The sequence below is a fragment of the Anser anser genome, assembly GCF_964211835.1.
Source record: "Anser anser genome assembly, chromosome: Z".
Taxonomy (NCBI): Eukaryota; Metazoa; Chordata; class Aves; order Anseriformes; family Anatidae; genus Anser; species Anser anser.
The window spans coordinates 74,129,011-74,155,614 of record NC_139723.1 but is presented as its reverse complement, the minus strand read 5'-3'; the positions used below and the strand labels follow the sequence as shown (position 1 = coordinate 74,155,614).

Here is a 26,604-nt window from a genome sequence, read left to right as displayed (position 1 = left end):
AGATTATTATTCACTTATGAACTGGAACAGGACCCTGGAACTCCTATCGGCTAGAGTCAAGAACTTGAGCTGAGCTTTCCAGATTCACGCAAAACACTGGACTAGTGAAAGCCAGTTGAGACCTGAGTGCTCAGAACAGCACTCATTCCTCTTCTGTACTGGGATATCACTAGAGATTGTTTGGGAAACTGAAAAACAAAATCTCTTTCCCTCAGGGAGGTCTGCTCAAAGCTCATCCCTCAGACTCTGCTTTGGGGTCCCAAGCTTGCTCTGCTTTGCTAAGGAGAAACAGCAGCAGCTTTTTAGCTGTTGTTCTGAGGCCAGTACCTCATCAACTCTGCACTCCTGAACTCTGGCCACAGTATCACATATATGCAATTTTTGTATAGAAATGATAGCTGGCAACACGGGAGGAATAACTAGACAAAGAAAAGCATGTAGGTGGAAGAAGTGCAGCCAAGTCCTGGGACCCCAAGGAAAAGTCTGGGCTGCCTGCAGAATTTACAGGAAAAAAGACAGTACAAATATCTGGACTGGGGGCAGGATCAAGATGCAAAAAGGATTTGAACTCATCCCTAGCACATGATAAGTATTTGGCAGGCCCACGGCATGGGGAATTGCAGATGTAGATCTCCTTAGTGAAAAACATACTGAAGATTCAAGTTTTTTAATGTTTCTTGAAATCTTCAACTGTGTATTTACTTCGGACAGGCTATTGCAATTGTGGATTTATCTTCATATTACCTCTAACACAATGATCTCCAGACAACTTAAAATTTATATATGTTATAAGACAGCCACCAAGAGATTTTTAATGTTTTTCCACATGTGAATCTTGACACTTATGTCATATATTCTACCACTTTGGCACGTAACATCAGGATTTTCTTCTTCCAACTATCATTTCCTTTTGGATTGAACGTGGTATGAAGATGTCCCTTATGAAAACTCTGAGCAAGGGATAGGTGGATACACAGAGAACTCTGAGTAAATGAGAGGATCTTCCAGCCCTTTGAAGAGAGCAAGCAGAAGATTTTGGCAAGAGAACTGTTAGCATGAAAAAAAACTGCCAGAAACCCCTCCATTGCCTGAGTTAACATTGCCTGAAGAGAGCACCACCCAAGGACAACCAACAGGCAGATTCTTAGGAAACAGCAGCATCACAAATTCCATGGGCTGCAACTGAGTCATAACTGTACTTTCATCACAGTTTGGTAGTTTGCAACCAGGTATATATACTTACATGGTGGTGTAACAAAAGTCAGTTTGTCCATGTCTTCTTCTAGAAGATACATCCCATGTACAGACCATTTTACGTAAATTGTGCGTGACACATTTTAAGTTCTGGGGGTCTCCTGGAGAACCTGAAATCATGTAAGAACTTCAGTGATCAACTGCAAAACAACTGCTATTGTTCATATCTATAGCCATTATTTTTACATGTTTACCGCATACGTGTCTGACTGGTATTTTAAAACTGTTGAATGATTTTTGTGTGCCTTATTACAGACAACCACAGACTGTGACAACCACACTACTTTCTAGAAGTACCCGAAATCTGGGTTTATATTTGTGTGCAATGACACAGGCAGCTGTCTCCATTCCTAGCCTAGCCTAATAAGCAGGCTTTGGGCCAATGGCAAAACCGCAAGCTTTGATGATAAACTTAATGAGTTTTTTGCTCTCCTCTGTTGTCCCACATGGAGGCCAATTAATGATAGAAGGGCAATTAATGATAATGTGTGAAATTGTCGCAGACAGCTGACATATACAGCAAGAAGGTCTCAATGCAGACATTTACACCAAGTGCATATGCAGGCTATCACAGTTACATTGTGGAGAACTTAACACCCAGCTTTGCACTGGTTTACAAAATGCCACTGGCTGCTGGAAAGCAGAGACCAGGCCTGGCAATACCTCTATCCTAAGATCAGTGGGGAACCACAGAGGTGAAGATTTTTGAACATACATATACTAGGAAAACAACATAATTAAGTGTTGTCACTATAGAGATACAGAGAAAAAGTAATTGTTGAATTATATACACTCACCTATCTCCTGACTATGTACTAAGCTTGTTAAACATAAAATAGCTAGTGCTAAAAGACAGCGGAGGCTTGGATTCTTCCTCATTCTTCTAGTGTTTGTTTTCCAAATGGCAGCTTCAAGTAGGAATAAGCGTCATCTTCTAACAAGCTGGTCAGTTCTAAAATTAAAAACAAAAACAAACAAAAAACCTTTGAAATTCCAGAGTTGGCACTCCACAAACGCCACTTTTTGTTCCATCTATTTTTCTTCTACCGTGCTGACCCCAGGCATAGTATTGCCTTTCCTTTCTTTGTCTGGCAAACAAACCTTTTTCACTATTTTCACTGCCCCAACCACTTCCTTGATGCATGCTTTTTCAGCAAGACATTTCAAAGATAACCTTAGGAATCACATGACAGACCTCTGTCAGGACTACCTGATGCCAGAACAGAATAGACATGGCAGCATATACCCCTAGAACAGATTTTTTTTTTTTATTTTTTCCAATTTAGATCATGTGTCACATTCACAAAGGGTCCTGGGTACCATGAATGCAAATATCCCCTGCTTTGGGTAAAGGTCTAAGGGGACAGGGTAGTTCATCCAGTTTCCTTTGCTCACTTCTCATATTGTTGCTACTCAAAGCCATGGGATGCCTGAGACACTGCAGAACCAGAGCTCATCAGCCAGGATCACCGGTTCAGACCAGTGCTAAATAATTTCTGAAGGAAAAAAAAAAAAAAAAAGACAGCCATTTCTGTGTCCCTGGATACTTGCTGCTCTAAATATTGACCTTAAGGTAAAAAAATATCTAGAATATTATGTTTAATGTGTTCTTTGAAGATTAATGGGTTGCATGTTTTCCAATGAGAAGTTCATCAGGATCTGAGGAGCGCATTCAGTTCCACCCACACACTGGCCAACATCAGGTTTTGCTCTCAAAAAGAAAACTGCAGGAAAGCTTATCTTCAAGCTCAGCCAGTCCCTGAAGCATTGTTTCCCAAACCACCTGAAAGCTTTGAAAACATGAGCATCCTCTCAGAGACTCCTCCGTGTATCAAAGGGCCTTCTTGTAGTGACAAAGATCAGGAGCTGGAAAATTTTCACATAGGAATACAGCCGAGCCAGTCTGTCCTACAGGGTAGTTTTCTATAACTCACATTTTGTTCAGACTAGTTCTTTCAAAAGATGTCTCAAGTGGAAAAGCACCTGACCTTGTCTTAGAAGTCTCTTCCAAAGCTAGATGCACATCACTGCCAGAATTACAAGCTTTGTCTAAAGGCTTCTGGTAATTTTAAAAGAAATCTCCCTTTATAAAGTCCTCTGCAGTCAACAGGAGGATGTTTCCTCATGCCTTCAATGTGTTTTTTTGTTTGTTTGTTTTTATTATTAATATATTTTTTCTTAAGAAAGTCTCCCTCATGGATGAGCTGGGAATGCTACAAATGCTCCTCTGTCCCTCACCAATCTGTCTGTACTATGTGAGGAGAAACATAGAAACATAGTAGCACTACATCAAACAATACAGACCTGTTCACAAATGGCCCCTTCTCTCCTTTCTCTTGGTCTGCAATAGCCACACTGAGGGAAGGGCCCAGACAGCACACAAGCTAATAGAAATGCTATGGTAAAGGTCAATATTATATTTGGAAGGAAGAAACACCCTTAAAACTTCCAACTTATTCTATTTTTACCATGTTCCCAAGTGAGTTCTTCAGAACCCATTAAACATACACTAATTTAAGCTATACAACTCCTAGACACATTAAATTCTTATTTTTATACATTCCTAAACTGTAATATCCATGCCACGCAATTTGGTAAGGGCCGTATCAGGAGTGAGGGTTGACAAATCCATATTCAGGTAAAGATGAATTAAGAACCTGCCAGCACTTAAAATGTAATACTCTCAATGGACGATGCACCCCACTCCATTTTGGCATCTCTTCAGGGCCTCATATCGTATTTGTCCATGTCACTAATAGAAATTCATGACATGAGCTCCAGGCTTAAACTTTGCTCACAACTCTCTCACTTCAGCAGGAATGTGAAGACCACTTGGACAGACTTGGGAGTTACATGAACAAAATGACTGACTTCCTTTATATATATACATATATATATATATATGCAAATTACAATGTCTTGTTTGTCAGTACTTAAGGTATTTCTTCAAAGGCCATTTCAGGTTTGCAGAAAAGTCCATAACCAAAATTTCAAGCTGTATATCAAAATTAGACGACAGTGCCCTGTTAGCTTGTAGAAACCACAGACAAAATAGAAAAAAGGGAAAGCACCGATACCACTTGAAGCAGAGAAAACTGTGGACTGTGAAGTTAATTAAACCTCAAACCACTCACTTTCTAAACACACAGCTGTACAAGACTGTGCGAAACCTGTTTGGTCATGCCAGGTTTCCGAGGAAGAGTCAGCAGCTACATGTGTGTGTGATTCAAGAAAACCTGCTTCTCTGCACTCTTTACTGTATAGTACCCCCACATCAGAAGTTTCAGTAGTAACATTATCACAGTGAATTACAAGAAATTTGAGTAATTTCTCCTAAATCAAGCACAGTTTTAGTTTCTGTTTCAGAGTCAGATAGAGGCACCAAGGGGAACCTATGTACTTTCAGGCAAAGCATGATGAGTATCTTGTAAACCGCAATCTTTCGTAAGAAGCGTAGACTCCCTGGCTCTTGTCATCTCATAAACATACTAGAGCTTGCTGAAAAGTTGGCAATTCAAAGACTCATGTCCGATAATTAAATCCATTAGTCAGGAGAAAAGATCCCCATTTATAGGCTTGTTTTAATTATAAAGTTACAAAATAATTGGAATAATTTTAAAATAGGAAGTTCGCTTTCTTTGGATGAAAGTTTCCTTCCATTGGCTCCAGGCTAATCCAAACAAGACATGGAGGTTTTTCCTTACTCTGGAGAGTACTGAAAAGCATGTTACCCTCTACGTAGAGGTACTGTTAAGATGGCATTGGGCTGTATACGATTTAAAGATATAAATTTAGGACAAGAGAGCTGAGCTTTGCGAGGGGATGGCAAAACCTTGACCAAGGCTGGCTGTAGCACAACAGGAGCAGCTGCTGGTAAGTGTAAAGGCCTTTAAGTCTTCATTTTTAAAAACGAGATGAAGCAGGTAAACCCAGTCTCTCCACCAGAAAGAGTAACTGCAACTAAATCTTTTTTAACTGATGTCCATCTTAAGAACCACCACTGACAGGACGTCCCATAACAACCTCATCTCCCTGGACAATCTATTCATGTCACTTCACTGGTACCACCCTTAGTATTATTCCTCATCTGCTGCACAACCATCTCTTGCTCCTTTTCAAGGATATTACTTCATCCTGTCTCCAGCAGACAAAGCACTTTTATCATCTGCCTTGCAGCAGCCTTTTACACAGAAGATGACTGACACCAGGTTTCTACTAGTTCATTCCTTAAAAACTCACTTTTTTCACCATATACCAGTCTCAGTTTCTAGATTTCTGATCATTCCTGTAACATTCCTGATCATTCATTCAAAGCGTTTCTGTCCTCTGAGGTCTCGAGCATTATCAAGCACAATGAAAGAACTTTTCTAAGGCAAACCTATGTGTAGCACGTGTTTACACAGCTCATGCCATATTTGCTTTTCTCTCAGCGTTCAGACCTTGTTGACTCAATTTCAGTTTGTGATCCAGCCCCGGATACTGCTGTATAAAGCTGCCACGTAGCTGTTTATCTAGTACTTCAGACTCCAATCTCATCCTCAAATGGACTGCAAACCTCCTGACTTAGCATGAGTACATTCGCACAATAAATTCTCCTTTAAAAAATTGCCTGAAAAGATCTTTCACTTTTGAAATTTTAAAATAAGGAAAAACTCTCCATAACCCTACGCTCAGGATTGTGTGTGAATCCAAAAGATATTTGTGTGCAAATTTATGCCATACCAGCAGCAAAGGCTTCAGTATATAATTGCCCATATTTAAGATCAGCTGCTAAAAATAAGATTCCACAGTAACTGTGCAGAAAGTTACAATATACGAACGTATTCTGACTTCTGCTCAGGGCTCTATGGTGTGGAACTGACCCCTTGTCCCTGTGGTCAGCCATTTTAAACTGCTTTTTATGCAGATAACCTAGCAAGGAATAAATAGATTCAGATTCTTAACCACTGAAGTCAGTGGGTGACAGCCCTTACAAAATTCAATGTACGCATGCACACACATGCATGCTCACAGAGGAAGTAGCCTCATGCCAGCCAAGAGAAGATCAATGCAAACTGTGGATTTTTAAATGGTTTTAAAAGATGTTGTGATGTATATAGTGTACCTACTGGCAGATCAGACAGATTAGCGAGAGGAAACAAACTCCTGGGTCAATGTGCCTGGAAAAATATCTATGTACAAATTTGCTTCAAAATCTTGACAGCTGTAATGAAAGTTAAAGGTTCTGTCACATGCTGAGAAAACAAGTGTAGCACCAAGTGTCTAACAGTGACAAGCTAAGACATTCCCAGCCTCTTTAGACTTAACCTTGCGAAGGGAAAACCAGAAGATAACCAGAATATCTCCTACCGACCAAATTTCCTATTATGTATTTCTTGGTTTAACTGTTTCTGTGTATTAATTATAAAATATAGCTGATCAGTTGCTTGGTTCTGTTTAAAAAAAAAAAAAAAGAAAAAGAAGTAATTTTCTTAGTCAGTTCTAACAGCTTAGTTCTCTAAGTGTAGAACTTCTCCAAAGCGCTATTAAGAAACTATGGAGAAAAAAAAAAAAAACAACTATTTTTTTTTGTTTTCTGGCCTCCGAATGTATTTCATTGTCAAGTGCTTGGAAACCACTTTGAACACAAACAAACAAAACTGATTTTAAAAAAAATCAAAAAGTCTTTCAGGACTGCTTCCTGCCAGCAGTCTGACATGTCAATTGCAACTCTCCAAATTTGGTTTAGAAATCTATGAATTGAGGATCAGTGGCCACACTTTTCATACCTATTTTTGTGGTCCACAAGCAGGTATCTTAAAAGAACAGGTTAAAAGTCAACTTATATGAAAGTTTTAGGGAAAATGGAGGATGCTAGATGAGACCACAAAACCAGCAAAAACATACACATTAAACATAACAAATCTGTACATCAGTATGTTTTCTTAAGTTACATTACATTTATTTTTTTCTCGACAATTAAAGGTATCATCATACTAATTTACCACAAAGCGGAACATTAAATGCTCTCAGCAAAAATGATCATGTAGCACAGCACCAAAAAATTGTAGAGACTAATGCCAAGCTCAATTTTCAGAGATACTGAACAGCCGTCATCCCAAATACAGCCAGGCAGAAACACGGGTGCTAAATATATGTCAGGACCAGAACCTCAATGCTAGAAGATAAAACTATTTTGCTTAGCAGGTGGAGAACATTCATTCTTCTTGGCTCTGAGATTTTTTACTTTTTTTTTTATTTATTTTTAGTATAGATACTAATTTAACCTTCAAAATGAGAGAAAAAGCTCCTATATTCATATGCATTTATCAAATTACACATCCTGCTGTTGCCAACAGAAACCTTCCAAAGAATTCCCCTATCTGAAAATCCATGCCAGAAATACGCATTTCTGGGAAACAAAGCAAATTGCCAATACAGCTGACAGTAAAGACAATGAACACAGAAACAGAAGATGAACTGGCTTTCTTTAAAACAGCTTTAGTGACCCCGCAGCCTTCGGTCTTTGACTCTAGAGATAACTGAGTAATATAAAGAAGAAAAGTAAAATTAACAAGATTTATTTGAGGGGGTTGGGCTATTTTTCAATTGAGTACATTCTTCCACCTCGTTAAAAAAATTCCCAGATTTGAGACAAAAATCTCTCTTTAGCAATCTGAATGCAGGCTTTCCCTCTCTGTTTTATAACATGGCAGCATTCCATGTTATAAAAGATTTGCACGGCATGAATCACTAAAAATGGTTTATAAATGAAGGCTGAATCCCATTTGGGAATCTGGCTTTCCCCAGTTCTGAGGAATTAATTTAAGAATCTGCCATTTCTCTTTCAGAAAGCTGACAAAATAATTCAAGCTGCCTATCTGCACCAACGCACCCTCCTAATCTGCAGCTGAGGAAAAGGAAACAAGGAGTGTTAAGATATTACAATGTTAATGTGCAGGAGTGCACAGGACCACATTTTCAGTCCTTTGAGATGAACTTTGGCGTGCTGTTGTTTCTGCCAAGCACGAGTAGCAAAACTCCCCCCTTACTGTTTCCTCTGGCTGACGAACAGCAGCAGCATCTCTCAGAGTCTGGGAAGTCTCCCCAGGATGCTCCTGCTCTGCAGGGTGAAGTGATACATCAGGATGCAACACATAAACTCAGCTCAAGGACTGATGCTTTCACAAACTCATTTTGAAAGCTGCTGGTCACCAGCACCATCTGCCAAGCATTTGGGCAAGAGACTTTACCAACGAGAGCAGAGGTGCACTCCAGATGAAGCAGCAGATATTTCACCTGGATCAGAGTCTAAGGCCAATGCAGCAGTTGCACCTACTTTCCGGTATTTGCTTCCTTACTTCCAATCCCCATACTGTTAAACACTATGGAAATACAAATAAGGGAGCTGCACACTGGGAGAGGTGGTGGATACTTCCAGGCAGCAATTAGCATGAGAAAGCAACCTCACCTGGCAAGGAGATGACAGAAAACTCTTTGGAATGACATCTTCATTTGGGGAGAGTGATGCAGGTAGACTGCGTGCACGACAGAGATGAGGAAGTGTTGAAGTAATTTGATTAAGAAATCTGTGAACAAGTACCACAATTCAAGGCTGATTTTAGGAAAACGTTTAGTACTTGTTTGACAGCACAGCACAAACACGTGTACAAAAACTGAGACCCAGATCTGTTTTAAAAGGAAATGAAAATATACAGGAGAAGATGATGTCAAATAGTATAATCATAGTAATGGTATAATCTTGAAAAAGATTTGGGAAGTACAATAAAGACTCCTTGTTAAGAAAACAGCATGCAAACACACAAGAACAAACCAGACGACTTATAGAAAGACTAGAGAAAAGCATCGCTGCTGGGATAGCCAGGCTGGAGAGAAGAAAGATGCATCAGTTGGGCAGAGCAATGGCTGCACTGCAATGAGATGCTGTAGGAATCAATGGCTTATTTCTACCACAGCTTAAAAAGAACTTATTAGATAGCACTTGGGGGGTTTTCAAACTAAATGTGTATTTTGTACATTTTGCCTTCTGTTCTCACTGAATTACTCCTGTTTTCAATTAATTTCTAGGCTAATTCAGGAACCATTACCACTCCTAGAGTTATCTACCATGCCTTGCCCAGCACACACCATGCAAGCACGGTCCCCAACCCAGACATTGCATCTGATGTTCCCAGTGTGGGATCTTCAGAAGAACAAAGACACTTTGAACAGAAAATTGGGTGTCTAACTCCTGGTCGTATCAATTACCACCAAGCATGTGGCTAACTACAGGTATATCCTTTACTGCTAGAACACAGCACAGCTCTCCAGATAGTAACAACAGAAAACAAACTCTTCTGAGGAACACAATGAACCCTAATACTACCAAAACTAGATTAAATACTTTTGGGTATACCGACAAGCCTGTTCATGATTTATTGCTGTTACTTATTATCCAAGTGTTAACATGGATTGAAGCTTATCCCCTAAGCCTTATTAGACATCATAGGAAGCATGCTAGAGAGGCCTGGATCGCAGTCCAAGGAAGGCTGACTTCACTCTGCAGTCATTTCCTCAGTGGGGTCTCTACAACCAGATGCAGAGTTTCATAAAGCTTTTAAGGACATCTTATTTTGAGACCTTACCTCCTCATTCTGAGTGAAATGAACCTGGGCAGCGTGTTCAAAGGTTATGGCAGGGGTAGGAGGACAGACAAAGCATTATCAAATATGCCTGACTTCCTTAGGAAGTCAGCTCAAATTAACAAGCACAGATTCTTCTCCCATAGAGGTGCAGATGGAAAACACCTAATCATCTGAACAAAGAACAAAGCGGAGGGGTGAAGGTTAAGGGACACTATTAGCCAAATAAGAAACTTAACCTCTAGCTATTGTGCTGCACAGCAGAAGGAAACTGCTAGGAGTCATTTATACTCTAGTATTTTAACCCATTCAAAAATCATCTTGATACTTACTACAACTGCCAAATTAATACTGCAATAAGATGAAGGACTCAACTAATGTATTTGCGTAAATCTGATACAGCTACACACATTTCCTGATATGCTTGAATTTGGTGACCTCATGGTCACACTTCCTTGAATTCTTGCACTTCACAACGCAGCATGGAACAAGTACACTGACCAAAGGTACATAAGTCAGATTACTTCACATATATACAAAACACAGCTTACCATGAATGCCTACAGCTATCTGTTATGCCTTTTAGATTCTTACTATCAGGACAAAGCATAAAAACAAATATACCCATGTTTTTAGCAGTGCATAAACCTAGAATCAAATGAAATTACATAGACGAGTGTTTCCTCTTCTCTATGTTTTGCTGCATTTTAGTGATACATAACTGAAATAAAACTCAATATTCCACAGCACTTTTCATTTTTGAGCGTAATGTTAGTCTCTGTGTAGTTCTCAAGACAGCATCTCTTCAGAGGAAAACTTCATTTGCCCACATTGTCAGCTGTGCTTTATTCAATGTGAGGCTAAAGGCTAACCACTGTTACTCAGGCTTTACAAAGAGGGATGCAGAAAAAAAATTGCTGTTCCTCAGACAAGTTATGTTTTCTACATAATTCTGTCCCTGCTGGTGCTCTACAGCTTGTACATCCTTATGAGCTGATAAACATTAAAGAAGCTGACCTTATTAATGAAAGATTTCATTTTCCTTAATCTGGTAATGTTCAAAAACTTATTTTGAACTATATGACCTTTAATCTTCTTTCCATCACAGGAAAAGCCTATTTAGTTTAATAAGAGAACACTGATAATTATTGAAGTGATTCCAAGTGTGTTTTTTTTTTTAAACAACCGGCAATGACCTGAGGGTTGGAATCTTTCTTTGTTTACAATGAAACCTGTGGTATTCGGATTACTTTTAAGGTACAATGAACTGAATCCAAAGAAAGTCTGGCTTCATGTGTATGAACAGCATATAAATAGATCAAATGCTGAAGTGCGGCTTTCACATTAAATATATTGAGAATAACGAGCAACAATTATGCAATATCCTTTCAGTGTGAATGTAAGGAATGAGAGTCACTTACGAGAAATAAATTGATTTTTTAGTAATCGAGGGAATGAGGGATTCCTGAAACTACAAATCTATATTTTCTGATAAATTCCCATTGTATTAATCTTTCTTGTTTCTTTAAAAGCTCTCATGCCCTGCTGTATTTCCACTCTGAATCAGATGTGTTGCATGAAGGCATAGCGCAGCATGTTATCAGGTGTAGGCTTCCCTTCCAATGGGTTGACCGAATGCTTTTCTCTCTGCTCCACTATACTCCTAAGCTGGTGTTCAATTGCTGCCATTCCCCTTCCAGCCTCTCCAAAGAAGGAAGATCTACAGTACATCATGACACTATGAGAACAAGCTTGTCCATGTGTAATCACATATTAGTTGGCATTTATTTGAGAGTTCTTGTTCTTTCACATACTGTTTTAGTTGTACTTTATTACCCTCCAGCTTCGCACTTACGCATACACATGCATCCTTTCATGGCAGCAAAGTGCATGAATTAACCTTAAGTACTCAGAAAAACAAATATTGACTTCTACAGTTGAAATACATCAGAGCCAGTCTCCTTCCTAAATAACTTTTGTAGGCCCCAAGAGAGACCACTGCCACACTACAAAGAATAAATATTAACTCCTGCACTTATGCACACATACACAGGGACACGGTTACTGGAAATGGAGGCTCTCTCTCTCCCACATGCAGGCCAGGTCACTCTTTCATAGTACTGGTACTCTCATTCTCTTGCTGATCACAACCTTCATTGCCAACATGGACCCAGAAGACATGCAGAGACATCAAATCCAGCTGTCTGAAGCTAATGCTGCTCGCCTTTGTCCACTCAACTCCTCTCACAAAGGTCTCCAGCCCTTGCAGTCATCTGCAAGGGACCTATTTGTGGACCAGTTCTTAAAGCAGCACACCTGGCAACCCAATGTATCAAAATAAACCAATTCATTCCTGTTACCCTTTCTACCCCTCTAACAAACTTTGACACCCTGAAAATAGAGACACTGACAACAATCTAGTTTTGGCATACTGCTCCATGTCATCCACAGCTCTAAAAACAAGCAACACTTCCTCAACTGAATGCTACACGAAATCACCTGGTTGCAATGCTAAAGAAACAAGATGCAGTTGTTTTACAATTAAATTAACATGTGATTTTCCATTTCAAATAATTTAGGCTGAATATTCAGTTTAGGCATAACATTGTTTTAAAACAGGACATATAAGAAGTTCAAGTTTTGGTTTCTATTTCTACAAGATGACTTCAAATCTGATTCAAACATAGACTGAGATGTCTCAGTCCATGAGAGTGAAAAAGATACTAAAAATTCTCAAATTTGTTTTGAATACTCCAAACGGGAAGCTTACATCTTTTCTGTTGATTGAATTCACCAAACTTAGAAAGCTTAATGACTTTGGTTGACAAGTATAAATTAGCAGCTCCTTAGCTGTTTCATGGAGTCTCAGAATGGAAAAGACTGCTATAAAGTACTTTGCACGGAGATCAAACAGTTGAGCAAACTGCAACATTAAAATAATACTCAGCAAAAGGAACAAAACAAGGAAGATCTAAACATTTTAAAGTAATAGGTAAAATAGCTAGGACCCATACATATTACTTTTTATTGGTGTAAAACAGAGCAATGCTATTCTGTCATTCCTTTTAGAACTTAGCAAAAGCAGTGAATTGAATCCCTGTCAATAACACATCAGCAAGTGCTGAGACAGCAGCATCTGTAAGGCTAATGGTGTTGCACCTAATTTAAAAATGACAGCAGCTCACAGAAAATTGAGACTGCTACTAATAGGACATAGTGAGTCAGTTCCAGAAGTTCTTCCTCAGTCCTCCCTTGAAAGCAAGATTATACCACCAAAGATCTTTTTTTTTTTTTTTTCCTTCTTTTCTCAAGGGTGAGTTTAAAGAAAAAAAGGGCTGTTGGGAGAGAAAAACAACCTTGGATTATACACATGCAAGTCATCCAACTTTGCTGTCTTTGTTTAACAGGGTTCTTCCTTCCTGCTATTATTAGTAAATCTTATGGTTTACTTCTCCTAGTATTGAGCTGGCAGATGATGTACAAAAGAAGAAGGATTTCTTGCTTATTAGATTCTGTCTCCCATAAAACCCGAGTACCTATACTCTGGCATGGAAAAATCCCTTCCTGTGGAAGGCTCTTCATCCCATTTTTCATGCATTGTTGCTGATATGTTTAACTTTTTTGTTTCACGACTCAGCAATGAAACAGCTATTGTTCCTAAACTGCTGAGCAAGTCCGACTGTGGGAACGAGAGACGTGCGACAATTCTCAATGGTCTCGCTAGTGGCTGCAGAGTGAGATGTCAGGGCATGGGGTGGAGAGGGTGGGGGCATGGGGAAACCTAATTCCGCAGAGAAGATGGAGTTAATGGGACAACTAACACTTTGGTGCAGTTATGAAGATGGCATGTTCTGCTTCAGTGCATTTTTACTTTCTATTCCAGACTTTTATTCCTTAGGATAATATCTGCTGTTTAAGCATTTAATCGGATATATAGTACATGACTCACAAGGCCAAGCCTGTTCTTAAAAGCTTACTGTCTAAACCAAGAGACCTGTAAAACCTCTAACATAAATTTTATTGTATGAAACATCAATATCTCACTTCTGTTTTTCCCTTTTGTGAAATCCTCTTCTAAAAAGCTTCTGACAATCCCACCAGAAAGCAAGTCATTAGAATTCACATACCATTTAAAAGTACCACTAACTCAAACATCTTCGGAGAGTACCCTGCTTTTCCCAGTTCTGCAGTCTTCTGTACTAAAAAGCTATAAATTGGATCTTTACCAGGATTACATTTGCAAAATACATTTAAATGACAATGCATATGCCTCAGGGGCATAAATATTTGACTTTAGAATAATATATACAGAAAGTCTTTGTGAGCAACAGCAGAAGAGATTAAAAAGATCAGAGGTCCATATACATATCAGGAATGTACATGACAATTTTTTTTTTTCCAAATAAGAAAATTAAAACGCTCCCAATGAACTGTCATTAAGAATGGTAAAAATTGATGCACGTTTACCAACACTTGTTAAATACTTATTAGAATATCAGTTCTTCAAATATGTGGGCTCAGAATGCAGCAGCTTTTTTCTCCAGTCCCATGAACTAAGCAGTTAAATGCTATCAGAAATCACCTGTGCCCTCTGATGAGAAGGCATTTCAAAGCCATGAAGCACTGCTTGTGACTGTGCAGATAACTGCTGACTGATGCAAGAAAACAAATCTCAGTAACCACATACATACACATATTGCTCCCAAATATGACTAACTTGATCTTATGAGTAAAGCTATGCGTACACTTACATTTGCACTGCTGGCAGGAGCCCAGCTGCAGGAGCCCGTGGCAGGCTCAGTCCTTACTCTTCAGTGCAGGAGAGCCGAATGCTGAAGCGGGCAGTCACGTTAGGCACCTGAAGTTAAAAGATTCATGTATGAATCAGTGGGGAAAAACGCTACACGAGAGGTTCGCTCACAAAAGACCTGGAATGACAAATACACCTTCTGTGTCTACTTGTGTAGAGAGAAAAACTAACACTATTTCACTCAAAGTCTGTTTACGACCTAATTCTGAAGGTAGCTATTGTAACGTGGAGGGCTTGCTTCCATAATTGCCTGCAACAATCACTGTCCAAGCTCATCTCCAATACAGAGCTACCTACCAATTAGCCAGCAAGTAGACAGCAGGGCAAAAGGGTAAAAGAAAAGAACCCAATGTTTTCAGGGATATGTTCTTTGCATACTAACACCAGCTGCACTGCTTATTAGTTGAAACATGGGGAAGCAACTGGAAAACATTCAGTTTTCAGAGTAACAGTTATCACAGACCAAGTGAACCTACATAAAAGCTACTGACAATAAAAATGCTCAGAACTTAGTCTGTGTGGATGAGTTTACCTTATAGAAGCATTTGATCTAACAACACAAGAGAAATACTAAACATTCATTAGCAGTGGAAATGGTCTAATCCAGTACAGAGTCAATTTATACCCAGAATGAAATGGTTACATAGGGCAGTCTGGGTCCGAGAGATAATCTGTTGCTGCGAAGCCTGAAACAATGAGACTATTTAGTTTAATGAGGTTACTTGATCACAGTTCTGAATTACCTACAAAGAAAAATGATTTAAATGTAGCCCATGATATATGAGATACAAAAGAATGTCATGTAGCAGACCTTCAATGAAAAGTGCATATATTTAAAAATAAAGCTAATTAAATGTTGGCAAAGCTTCTCAAGAATGGGATGAACTGCTTGAAATCTTAAAAGTAAGATTGGATGCATTCCTGAAAAAATTCTAAAACAAGTTCAGTATTATTATTCTCAGGTTCACAGTACACCATCAGCCTAGATTAGCACAAAAATCCCATGGATCTTATAGCTGTTCTAATACTGAAGGAGGACAATATACAAACTATCAGTTTTGAGCTAAGATTTAAAATACAGGTCACAGGTTGCTGGATTTACATCCAGACTGATCCTGTCATTTGAAACACAAGGCAACATTGGGTCAAAAATACCTTCTTTTGAAAAACTCCTAGCATTTCAGAGAAGAACAGGCCAATCACATTCAATTCGGATGAGATGGCTGTTCTATATTGGGAATTGTGACAATGCTATTCCAGCAGATGAATTATGAGTTACGTGCCTGGAGACCTGTATACTGAAGGCTTCTCATAGCCATGACCTTTGCAGGAGTATGGAGCAGGGGTAAGGAGGGGAAAAGGAAGAGGAACAGGTCGACTCTAGGGAACAGATATTATTATCCTCAGAACCAGCAGAAACCTTAACAGAAGTAAAAGAAAAAGACTGTGACTATTATGTGCATCTCACCCACAGTACTTTGGTACTTGTTACAACTAGCTCAAGACAACACTGAAGTCTGCAATATACATAAATCACACTTCTGTTTTGCTTTCTCTCTCTCTGTCCCCCACCTAGGATTAAACATTAAAAGCTTATCTCCTTAGTTTTAGCTCCAGAGTAGCTGTAAAACCTCAGAGGTCAAATCTCTCTTTTGCTGCAAGTGCTGAACTTGATCCAAAACATGAAAGACTGTGAAAATTAGTTGTAGCTGGAATACATATAACTTACATTCACCTTTGTGCTTCAGAGTCTGCAGGAGCCCAACCTGTAATACTGACCACTATAATTTTCTGCTGAAGTTCATTTGATTTAAACAGCATTTTTGCCCTGCAGTATTATTAAGACCAATTATTTGAGAGAGAGATTTTGTAGCTCTGTCCTCACTGATTTTATAGTTAACTGAGGCCATGAGATCACCCAGTTCAAGAAGGGCAAATACATGGACAGCCATACAAACAGGGTTACATCGTGTGATGAGCAGCAGAGCTGTCTTGGCACAAGATCTGGGTGATGGCCTCAGCCCTGATCTGAAAGGAATGAGGGCTGCCAAGCTAAGGCAAATATCACCAGACAGCCCCAAAAGACAGCTGCTTGTCCTGCGCAGAGCAGAACCAAGCTTCTTCTTCCACTTGCCCAAATCTGCCTGTCCTCTCAGCTCTCCAAGACATGTGGGATGTGCAGTGGGCTTCTCAAATGTGCACTTAATTTGAAATACAGCTTGTGAAGCAGCTATCAGCATCACAGATGCACAAACCACCCTGGTGGACAGCATGACAGATCACACCCGGCCTCACTGCTGCAGGCTGGCTTGCCTTCGCATTGCTTGGGCCCAACATGTCCGCGTCTGGACAAGGCCTCCTCACCGCAACCGGCCCAGGCCAGCCTCTGGCTCCAATCCATCTTTCTGCGTGCTGCTCAGTTCAAAGCTCTCGAAATAAAGATGAAGTAGTTTCCAAAGCTTTAGGCTGAAGTGTGCTGCATGCCCAAGGGTGCAAGTGAGGGGTATTTGAGGGCATAAAACCAGCTGGGAAAGAGCTGGCTTGCTCTGCTCACTGTGCTAGCCAAGCTTGCCACAGGTCATACCTACACCATCCAGAATAAATGTTTAACCATGCTACTCAGTCAAATGAGCCTGCACTTCCTCTTGGAGGGAAGCAATTGATTTATTCATGGAGCAAAACTAGCTTAGATGGATGGCTGAGGCCCAGAAGTACAACACAGAGCGTGTCTGAGCCAGATCAACAATGCGAACCACCTTCGACCACCTCTATAAATTGCATTTTTATTACACCTTTAAGCGATTTGTGTGATAATGACAAAATTATGCAGGCATAAGAAACTTTACAGCATAATTTTCAGATGGTGTTCATCATCTATGCAAATAGTACAAATACATTGCTTTATATAAATTTCATGATTATGTGCTACAAAATACCAGGCCACCTAGATACAAAGCTATCACCTGTGCAGCTACAGGTATACAGCAAGCACAGGCATATACCTCTATTTTAAGAATATAGGTACATATGTACAAACGAAAGTGGTTTTGACTGTAAAGGTGTTCAAAATGCAGTAAGTTATACTGGCAAACAACACTGGTGTAAGGTTGCTCATCAATATAGAAACTTCAAAACAACCACAACCTAACTAAAAACCCACACTAATTCTCTAATCAATGCCACAACATCAGTGAAACTTTTTGGCTAGCCTGTAAGATGCCAAAGCAAAAAAGCCACCCAAGAAGCTTCTTCAGCTACTTAAGACTTCAGTTGGCCAAGGCTGGCTGAAATGCTGCACTCTTTGGTTTTGCAGAAAGCAGCCCCTCAATCCCAGGGATTACAGCCCCTCAATCCCAGGGATTACAGGAGAGAAAGGAGACTCTGCTCCCCAACACGGGTAGCGAAGAGATGGGGGAGCCATCCTGGCCTAACGTGCTCCCCACACACCAAGCTGGCAACACAGCTGTTGGCTGTGCTGTGGGCCTGGTTTTTGGCATGGTAGGAAGCGAGGCAGAAGGAGCAGGGAATTGCTACAGTGCCGTCCTTGTTTCCATGACACGTGCTTTTATAACTTGTGCTCCCTGAGGTAAAAGGCATAATTTGGACTCGGCAGCTGACAACTCAGCAGTTCTCTGCCTGTGGGATAAGGGAAGGCTGCTTGTGTTGTAGCAACGCTCTTTGACTTCACTCCAGTGCCAGCCCCAGACGGTGCATGGAAGGCAGGGGAGACATATGCCCTTCAAAACCTTACACCCTGACCAACATTCATACCGATGGGTTGGGAGCTATTTTTAGCCAAAGCACTTTCTCCCTGCAGTGAAACCCGCTACTAGGAGTGACTCGAGAGGGAGCAGCAGGGACGGCAGACGGCAGCCAAGTGGCAAAAGCCCTTGCTAAGAGCTTCTGGTTCTTGCAGGAAGGGCAAGGACTGTGCGGACACACAACTGGAGGGCTCTCACGGTCTATAAATCTAGGCATTACACATTTTCCAGGGGACAGGAGGACAACAATGATCAGCAAAAAAGCCGCTATAGAGAACAGTCCCTGGGTATCTTTACTGTCAGTTTGGTACTGCTAGATATCATTAATTCTAATTAATATCTGTTGGCTTCCAAGTCAGAAAGCAAAGCAGACAAGCAACAGGGGAAGCTTAGCGTCTGCAGGTCGTCTGTATCCCAGCTGTCCCTCCACACTACAAAGAGGGGTAAGAAAGTAGCTCTGGCCGTCTAGGAATTTATATGGCCTCCATCACTGCCACAGTAATGACTCTGGAAGATATCCACAAGATTTTGGAAGAGATCCCTGGAGACATTTAAGCACCTATAAAACCAGAACTTTTGATGCTTAAACTAAAACAAACGTGTTCCAAAATCCCATTTAGCTGCAGCTAAGTATTAGTGGCAAAAAATAAAAATAAAAAAAAAATAAAAAGAGAGCGAGAGAGAGGGAGAGACGTGATGGCTAATTTTGTAAGCACCAGGATGCAGAGCTGCAGATGGTCTCCAGTTTGATAGGTCCACAACACCTGCCTAACACATAACACTCAACATTCAGAAAGCAATTATTCCCTCACCTGTGCCTGCCAGCAAAATGTGCACAGAAGGTGTCACACATAGCCCCAGTATGGGGCTCCTCAAACAAAAGCAGAAGCCATCACTTTTGCTTAAAGATGTGGTCAGAAAAAGAAAGCAGCAGTGATGCTGCCCTTGTCAAGGCAGCCCAGTGACTGCAGCCCATGCTGGGGTGTGGGAAATGTCTGTGACTATGCTGAAGATGAGCAGACGAGTCAGGATGGAGACTTCTACAGCCTTTCTGCAGATGGCATTTCTCTTGATGGCTCTGAGCATCTACTGACTCAGAGCAGGACTACGTGCCCTTGTGAGAGGGACTGGGGACCACGGGCTCCAGGCCCTGGTCCCAAGGATTATTTATAGTTTTTACAATAAGCTGTTTATGGAATGAAGTATATCAACCGGCCTTGGGGCACAGAGTACAATCACCTCTCAAGCTGTATCTAGAGGAAAGTAGTTTATTTTTCTTATTTTTAGACAGAAATTAGATGCCCAACAGCCAAAATGGATTCATAACTAAATCTCAGAGAAAAAGACACACTGAAACAAAACAGACAAAAAAAACAACAAAAAAAAACATTCCAATTCATTCTAGCTAACTTCGTTAATAGTAGTAAAACTGACTTCTGTACCTGTTCTCCATATCTCTGTGCATGTGGATCAACATCTAAGCCAGAGCAAGACCAAGTATCTGGTCTGAGTTCTCAACCCTTTCACCTAATTAAGTATCTTTAAACCTCCCTCATCAAACCTTCCCCTGCAGTGCTAAATAACATCCCTCCACTTGAGTCATCTCTGTATTTCAACATCGACCTCAGTACAAGATCTCAGTATTTCTATTATAACCATGCCCTAGATCAATTTGTATTATTGAAAATGGAACAAAACCAATTCCAAGAAATTCCTGATTTCTTTTTTCTGTTTTCCCTTCCATTATCCAACAGCTGCCATTCAACAGCTCTAATAAGCTCATTACAAGATAATACAAACCGTCATTTAAAAATGTACAAGATCATTTTTGTTTTCATCTAGAAAACGTATCAACACTCGATGGGTTACACAACAGGAATTGCTGAATTTAGCATCCTCTGCATTCCTTTGAGCACTAGGACACAGCATAACAGGAAAAGAACCCCATTTACCTGATCACATCATCTATAGAGTCATCTGCAGAAAAACATAATCCATCCGCATCAGCCTTGTGATGTGCTGCACTCTGCAAGAGAGTCAGCATTTATAAAAATCTCGATTGCCAGACACTTTCTTCTTGAGGTACCATTTCATCTTTCAGGCAGAATTCTTACTAACACACACCTAGCCTTGTGTTTAAATACATCTTCTCACATGGCACAAAACCGGCTGCCAGACACTCACTGGATGAAACAACACGTGCTCTAACAGAGCTGCTCCAGGCTGATTACAGTGTCTGCTTTAGCATTACTTATGGAGATTTATACATTCAGGTGATTTTTTGGATGTTTACTAAAGCTCTTAGAGTAAGTCTGTGCAGCACGTGATGTTGACACAGAGGTGACCTTATAGCAACAGACGGTAACTCATTAGGTGCTTGAAAAATAAAGCCTTATGACTTCTGTGCTGAGGTAGCAGTAGCAGCTTTACCACCTGTGAAAATAAGTTTCTCTTTCTTGGACAGCATCTCCACCCATACGGCTGTTCCTGCATATTCCACAGACTTTGGCAAGTCTACGCGAATGCCCTCACTTAAAGGTTATGTCTCGCCCTTTCCTCAGCTCACCTGTAAAGGGATTTTGCACAATCTAACTCCTCGATAGGGCTTGCCACTAGTTGCTCTAAGTGACTGAAATGGTATGTTTGGATAGTGCACAATGGGAACTCTTATCATTTAATAACACTGATAAAAGTTTGAATAGGTGAAACAGTGATAAGATGAAAGGATGTGAAGGATGTGTATACTAAATAAACAGAAAGCAAAACCAAACAAAATCTGGTCACCTATTGACTATCTGAAAGCTATATTCTAAACCAGCTCCAAGTCGGTGATTTTTAAGCCTTTGATTTGTGGACATCTACAACATTCTCCAGTTTAGATACAGATCCCAGCAGACTCACAGTCTCTTGACACTGGACTTTCCTAGTAGCCTGAGAAGATGTCTCAGAAGAAACCTGCAGATGCCTACTCAACTAATGACAGGCATCTGATGCTCAGCAACAGCAACTAGCTGCAGATACGGCACCGTTCACTCTGTGGATCCACTCCCTCCATTTGCTGCTGCCTTTCCCACATCCTAACCCTTCACCTCACCAAACGTTATTTTTATTTTGATCTTGATTCACATCAAGGGCCCAATTCTGGAGACTTTTATGTGCTTGCTTACCTTTACTACCAAAAGCGTACAGAAATCAATGCTCATCTTTGTCACCAAAACCATACAGCACACAGTGGTTGAGAAGTTAAGGACAAGCACGGGCTTTCTGCAGACTGACCAGTTCATACATTTTTCCTTACAGGATGTGCAAAGCTTTATTTATAAAGCACATGTGCACCGATGGAACAACTTTAAACAACATACTGTCTCAGCTGGCATTGCCACATGATGATTTGAAAGGGAACGTGGGGTGGCATGGACCTTAATCTTCCTCACAGCTACTGAACCTGCTAAGTCTGATTAACGGTCTGGGTTCGTGCTACATGTTAAGGGTTTAATAAGAATTTAAAGAATTCTTTTACAGTAAGGAAAAAAGGCAGAACAGACTCCCAGGTGAGATGTCACAGACAAGTCACATTGACTTAAGTAACAACCTGCCCTCAAACACAACAGAAAGCCACCCAGTACCTGTGATTCCATGACAGAATTTGACAGGACACAGACAACTTGGTTGTGGAAAATGAATATATGATGGCTTTTGCAACAGAGATTTTAAGTGTGAAAGTCTGTAGAAGAGAATTCAAACAATAATTCCTACATGATAGCCACAGCCAGGATCTCCCTGGCACTAGGTGATTACAATATTTATCTGGAGCTCGACTCCCATTTATAGCGAAGTCCCCAGGCATCCATCACAGATTATGACTGAAAAACAGAAAAACCACCTACATCACCAGTTCCTGCCGAAGCAACCCCACAGCATGCCAACACAATACGCCCAGCTCAAATTTACTTACACACCGAACCTCAACAGGAGAACAACTCCCTCTCCAGAACCACCTTGGAGGCTTAGAGAGATCTTTTTAAAACCCCAGCCTCTAAACCCGTCACAAGTTCAACCCCTTAAAATAGACACGGCAAGCTGCCACCGTGCCCTGGCGCAGCCGGCGTGCGGCGAGGCGCGCAGCACAGCCGGATGCTCTCCAGCCACAGGGAGGGCTCCAGATTCCCCTCCCAAGGTCCCTATTATATATATATGTATATATATATTCACATGTGTATATGTATATATATATGTGTATATATATATCTACATGTATATATATGTGTGTGTGTATATATATCTGTGTATATATATACATGTGAGTATATATATATATGAATATATATCTGTGTATATATATCTGTATATATATGTGTGTATATATATATACATGTGAGTATATATGTGTATATATATTTGTATATATGTGTGTGTATATGTGAGTATATATATGTGTGTGTATATATATGTGTATACATATGTGAGTGTATATATGTGTGAGTGTATATATACAGTGTGTATATATATATGTGTGTATATATGTGTGTGTATGTATGTATGTGTGTGTGTGTGTATATATATGTGTATATATATATGTGTGCGTATATATATATATCTATCTATATATCTATATTCGGAGGGTGTTAGTTCCAAAGCCAACCAAATAAATGAGCCCCCACGCCGAGGAGAGGCACGCACACTTACCACGGCTCCGTCCTCGCTCCGACCAACCTGCCGCACAGCCGCTTTTTAAGCTCCGGGCAGCGGCGGAGCGGAGCCGCCGCTTTCGCCGCCGTCCCCCCGGGGGAGGCAGCGCCCGACCCCCGCCGCGCCCCCACCTGTCCCCGGTCCGTGCCGAGCCCCCGGGGCTGCCGTGCCCCCTTCGCCCGCTCACCCGCCGCCGCCTCGCCCTGCCCTGCCCGGCCGCCGCCTCATGCCGCGGGGCTGCCCGGCGGCGCGCTCCCGGGCGGCCCAGCTCCGGCGGGCAGCAGTGCGCAGCGCCGACAGGAAGGAGGGAGGGAGGGAAGCGGGGAGGGAGAGAGGGAGGGAGCGATGGAGGCAGGCGGCGGGCAGAGGGAGGAGAGGGCCTGGCGGGCTGCCCGCGGGAGGAGCCTCGGCCGCGCACCGCCCGGCGCCGCGGCTGCCCGGGATGGCGGCGGCACCCCCCGGGCCTGCCCCCCGGGGACGGCGCCCCCCGGGCTCAGCGCGCCGCCGCCGCCGCCGCGGGGCTGAGGGGCGGCCGCGGGCCCTGAGGCGAGCTCAGCGCCGCGTCCTGGTCGCTGCGCCGCCGCTGGGGATGCTTGGGAGGCCGGTGGTTTCCGCCGGGTCCCCGGCGGGCTGTTGGGAGCGGGCTGCGGGGGCTGGTGGAGTCACGGGTCTGGCCTGATCGTCCCCGGTCCCCGCCGGGACGAGGCCAAACGCCCGGCTAAGGAAAGGGCTCTGGATGTCCCCAGCACCGCCAGCCCTCCGGGGCACGAAGCGCTGGGCCCAGGGCACGGAGTGCGGGAGGCGTTCGACTCATTTTATCTTGTATTTGCCTCTAGTCTTTGAGGTCTGGGGCTCGACCTCCAACATTTCTTTGAAGCCACAACAGTTACGTGCCAGCCTCTCTTTTAAATTAAACTTGAAATCCTCACAATCCCACAGTCTCAAGAGTCAGGCAATTAAAAAAATATATACCACGAGGCCCATAAAATCAGAAGAGTTGGCAGGCCTGTGGCTCCTCTTTTGTTCCCCAGTAAACCACAGCAAGACCAGGAGAAAAAGTAACTGTTCAGTTTTCCCTGCATTTTTCTGCCTACATTTTCCTACGGAGGTTTTCCAAGTTGTCGTAGATTGTTTTTCTCAGAATGTAGGTAATAAAGAACTGTGTATGCTTGCACAGAGGTCCTGGACCAGGCTTGTATCTTGTCTTGACTATGTAGATGGATTTCAGGTCCTCAAAGCCACAGCCTCCTGCCATCCTCCACGTTCCCTGCTCAGGCTAAGTGAATATAGGCTGTTTTGTAGAGTTGAAATCTTGCATCCTTGCCTTCACTTTCCAGTGTTTTCACTTGTGCAAAGACAATTGAAGCTTCAGTAGACCAGAGCAAGAGAAGCATGAACCTTGTGGTTAGGTCTCTTCTGCCTCAAGAGCATGCTTGACTTCGGGCCTTGTATCCTGAGGCAGTTGTCTATCCGTTGACCTGTGTCACCTTCTTAAGAGGAAGCATTGAGTCTCCTTATAGACATACTGTTCTTGAGAAAGAAGGGTTGGAGAGAAGCCCTGGGCTGTGCATTCCAAGCAGAAGATGATGTTTCCTCCTGACATAGCCTGAAACATGTAAAACTCCAAGGACAGAGAGACTTTTGGAGAGTTCTCTCCTTAGTGGTCTTCTAACCAGTAGGTTTAAGCAGTTACCTTCTAGCATGTCAGTCAGCTCTTCACAGTCCCAAATGTCTCCCCACTGGAAAGGCCTGCTGGATGCCTAATTTTGTGGTCTGAACTTTGCTGTGCAGTTCAGGCACCAAGAGATTTGATATGTCAGCTGCCTAAGACCATTTCTGCATTTAATTCCTTGTTCCTGTTCTAACCCTGAAGTCCTCCTGGCCTCTTTCCACGTTACAGCAGCCAGGGCTGGGAATGTCCTTAGCACCAGAAGGCCTGGGGAGAAGAAGGTGGCCATTTCACTGCTCTGACACATCCGAGGGAGGAGTGCCTCTGCCTTTCTGCCGTTTCAGATCTCAGGAACTGAAGCCTGGTGTCTTCCCAAAGTCTGCATCCAAGGCTGGGAAGGACACAGCTCGTGCCTGTGCTGTGGAGACTGCTCCAAAAATGCAGGTTTCCATCGATGAAAGGGACACAAGGACTCTCTTTTGAAGGCACTGAAAATGTCAAATGAAATTGTACCACCTTTCTTTTCTGCAGCTCATGTTACTTTCCCCTTAGTAATGGCTCACAGGCGTTTCACTTGGCAGGAAGCCCTGCTGATCAAGGAATGTGTACTAGAAGTAATTGCAGAAGATCTGGCCCATTTTGTGTAAGACAAAATCAAACGGTATTCATTTTTACTATTTTCTCTTACTGATTAGCAAGGCAGCTTCCCTGTAATTTACAGGCATTCTGTACAGGAACTGGGTAAAGAGGTGTTCAGTTTTTTAGAGCAGGAAAATGTGACTGTGAAATGAGAAGGAGCTGCCAGGAGAAATCAGAGGCAGGGGTAGTTCCTGAAGTTATTTTAAGGCTTTGGTATTGTATTTAATGACTCAATGTTTAATGACGCAATTAGAAGTTAAGAAACTTTTTTGACCTGATGCTATATAAGACAAGACTGTATAGTAAAAGTTTCAAGGTGATAAAGCTGCGGATGGTTAGGTTTCAGTTATCTGATTGTTATACAGTGAAATATGCTAGCTTAAATATAAATGTCCCATAGACTAATAGCTGGTCTAATTGTCCTTTCCCTATGACTTCTGATCCTCAGAAAATATGCCATCTATGCATCCTGTCTCATCATGCAACTCTCCCTGTAAAATATCACAGCTGCTATATTTTACAACAAAACTTATCTGCATGTACTACATATACGCAGTCCATTTATTTTGTTTCCTGCCTTATCTCTGGTTTCCAGAAAATTGAAGGACAGATGCTGGAACACATGCTTTGTCTTTATAGACTTAGTGCTGCATTTTGTCATTGATTTTAACAGCAGCAGGGCTGTGCCTTTCAACATTAATATTTGGGCAGTGAGAGAGGAAGATTTAAGTCTCTCTGGACAGGAGGCTAGTTTTAGTTATCTTAGTTTATCTCAGTGCCTAGTATTACTTATAGAACAACTTATCTGCTCTCTAGGTCAGAAAAAAAAACACAATTCTTGGGGCAGTGTAAATTCCAAATGAAAGTGAGAAGTCCAGCTAGGACATTTTCATTAATGAGAGTTTCCTGGAGCCATTTAGTCTTGCTGTTAAGGGTGTGTTGGTTATTTATGGCAGAGGAAAGGAACGGATGTGTTGATGTTCTGGAACTTTTCCTTTGTGCATTGTTTCCCATTTCACAGTTGTATTTGGCACCCACTTTCCTCCAGCCAATAAAGAATATTAAAGAACTTCCTTTGCTGAGAAGTTGTGTGCATGTTTGACAAACCATGCAGTTTAACCAGAAGTGTGCAATGTGGTACTCCTACCTGCATTTACAAAC

At 41.7% G+C, this 26,604-nt stretch overlaps 1 protein-coding gene across 3 annotated transcripts in view; it reads right to left on the bottom strand.

Moving 5' to 3' along the window:
* Positions 1 to 26,604, bottom strand: part of LIFR (LIF receptor subunit alpha) — a 91,180-nt gene that overhangs the window by 33,062 nt on the left and 31,514 nt on the right. Inside the window, exons 1-4 of one of the 3 annotated variants that reach the window (XM_083818479.1) lie at positions 23,323 to 23,502; positions 14,627 to 14,733; positions 2,052 to 2,206; positions 1,244 to 1,364 (exon numbers count right to left, since the gene is read on the bottom strand). In XM_083818479.1, the coding sequence (XP_083674605.1) occupies positions 1,244 to 1,364; positions 2,052 to 2,133 (203 nt within the window). In that variant the 5' untranslated portion in view covers positions 2,134 to 2,206; positions 14,627 to 14,733; positions 23,323 to 23,502. Of the gene's footprint in view, positions 1 to 1,243; positions 1,365 to 2,051; positions 2,207 to 14,626; positions 14,734 to 23,132; positions 23,296 to 23,322; positions 23,503 to 26,604 lie in introns of those variants that run through there. The other 2 variants (XM_083818477.1, XM_083818478.1) reach the window with 2 other exon arrangements.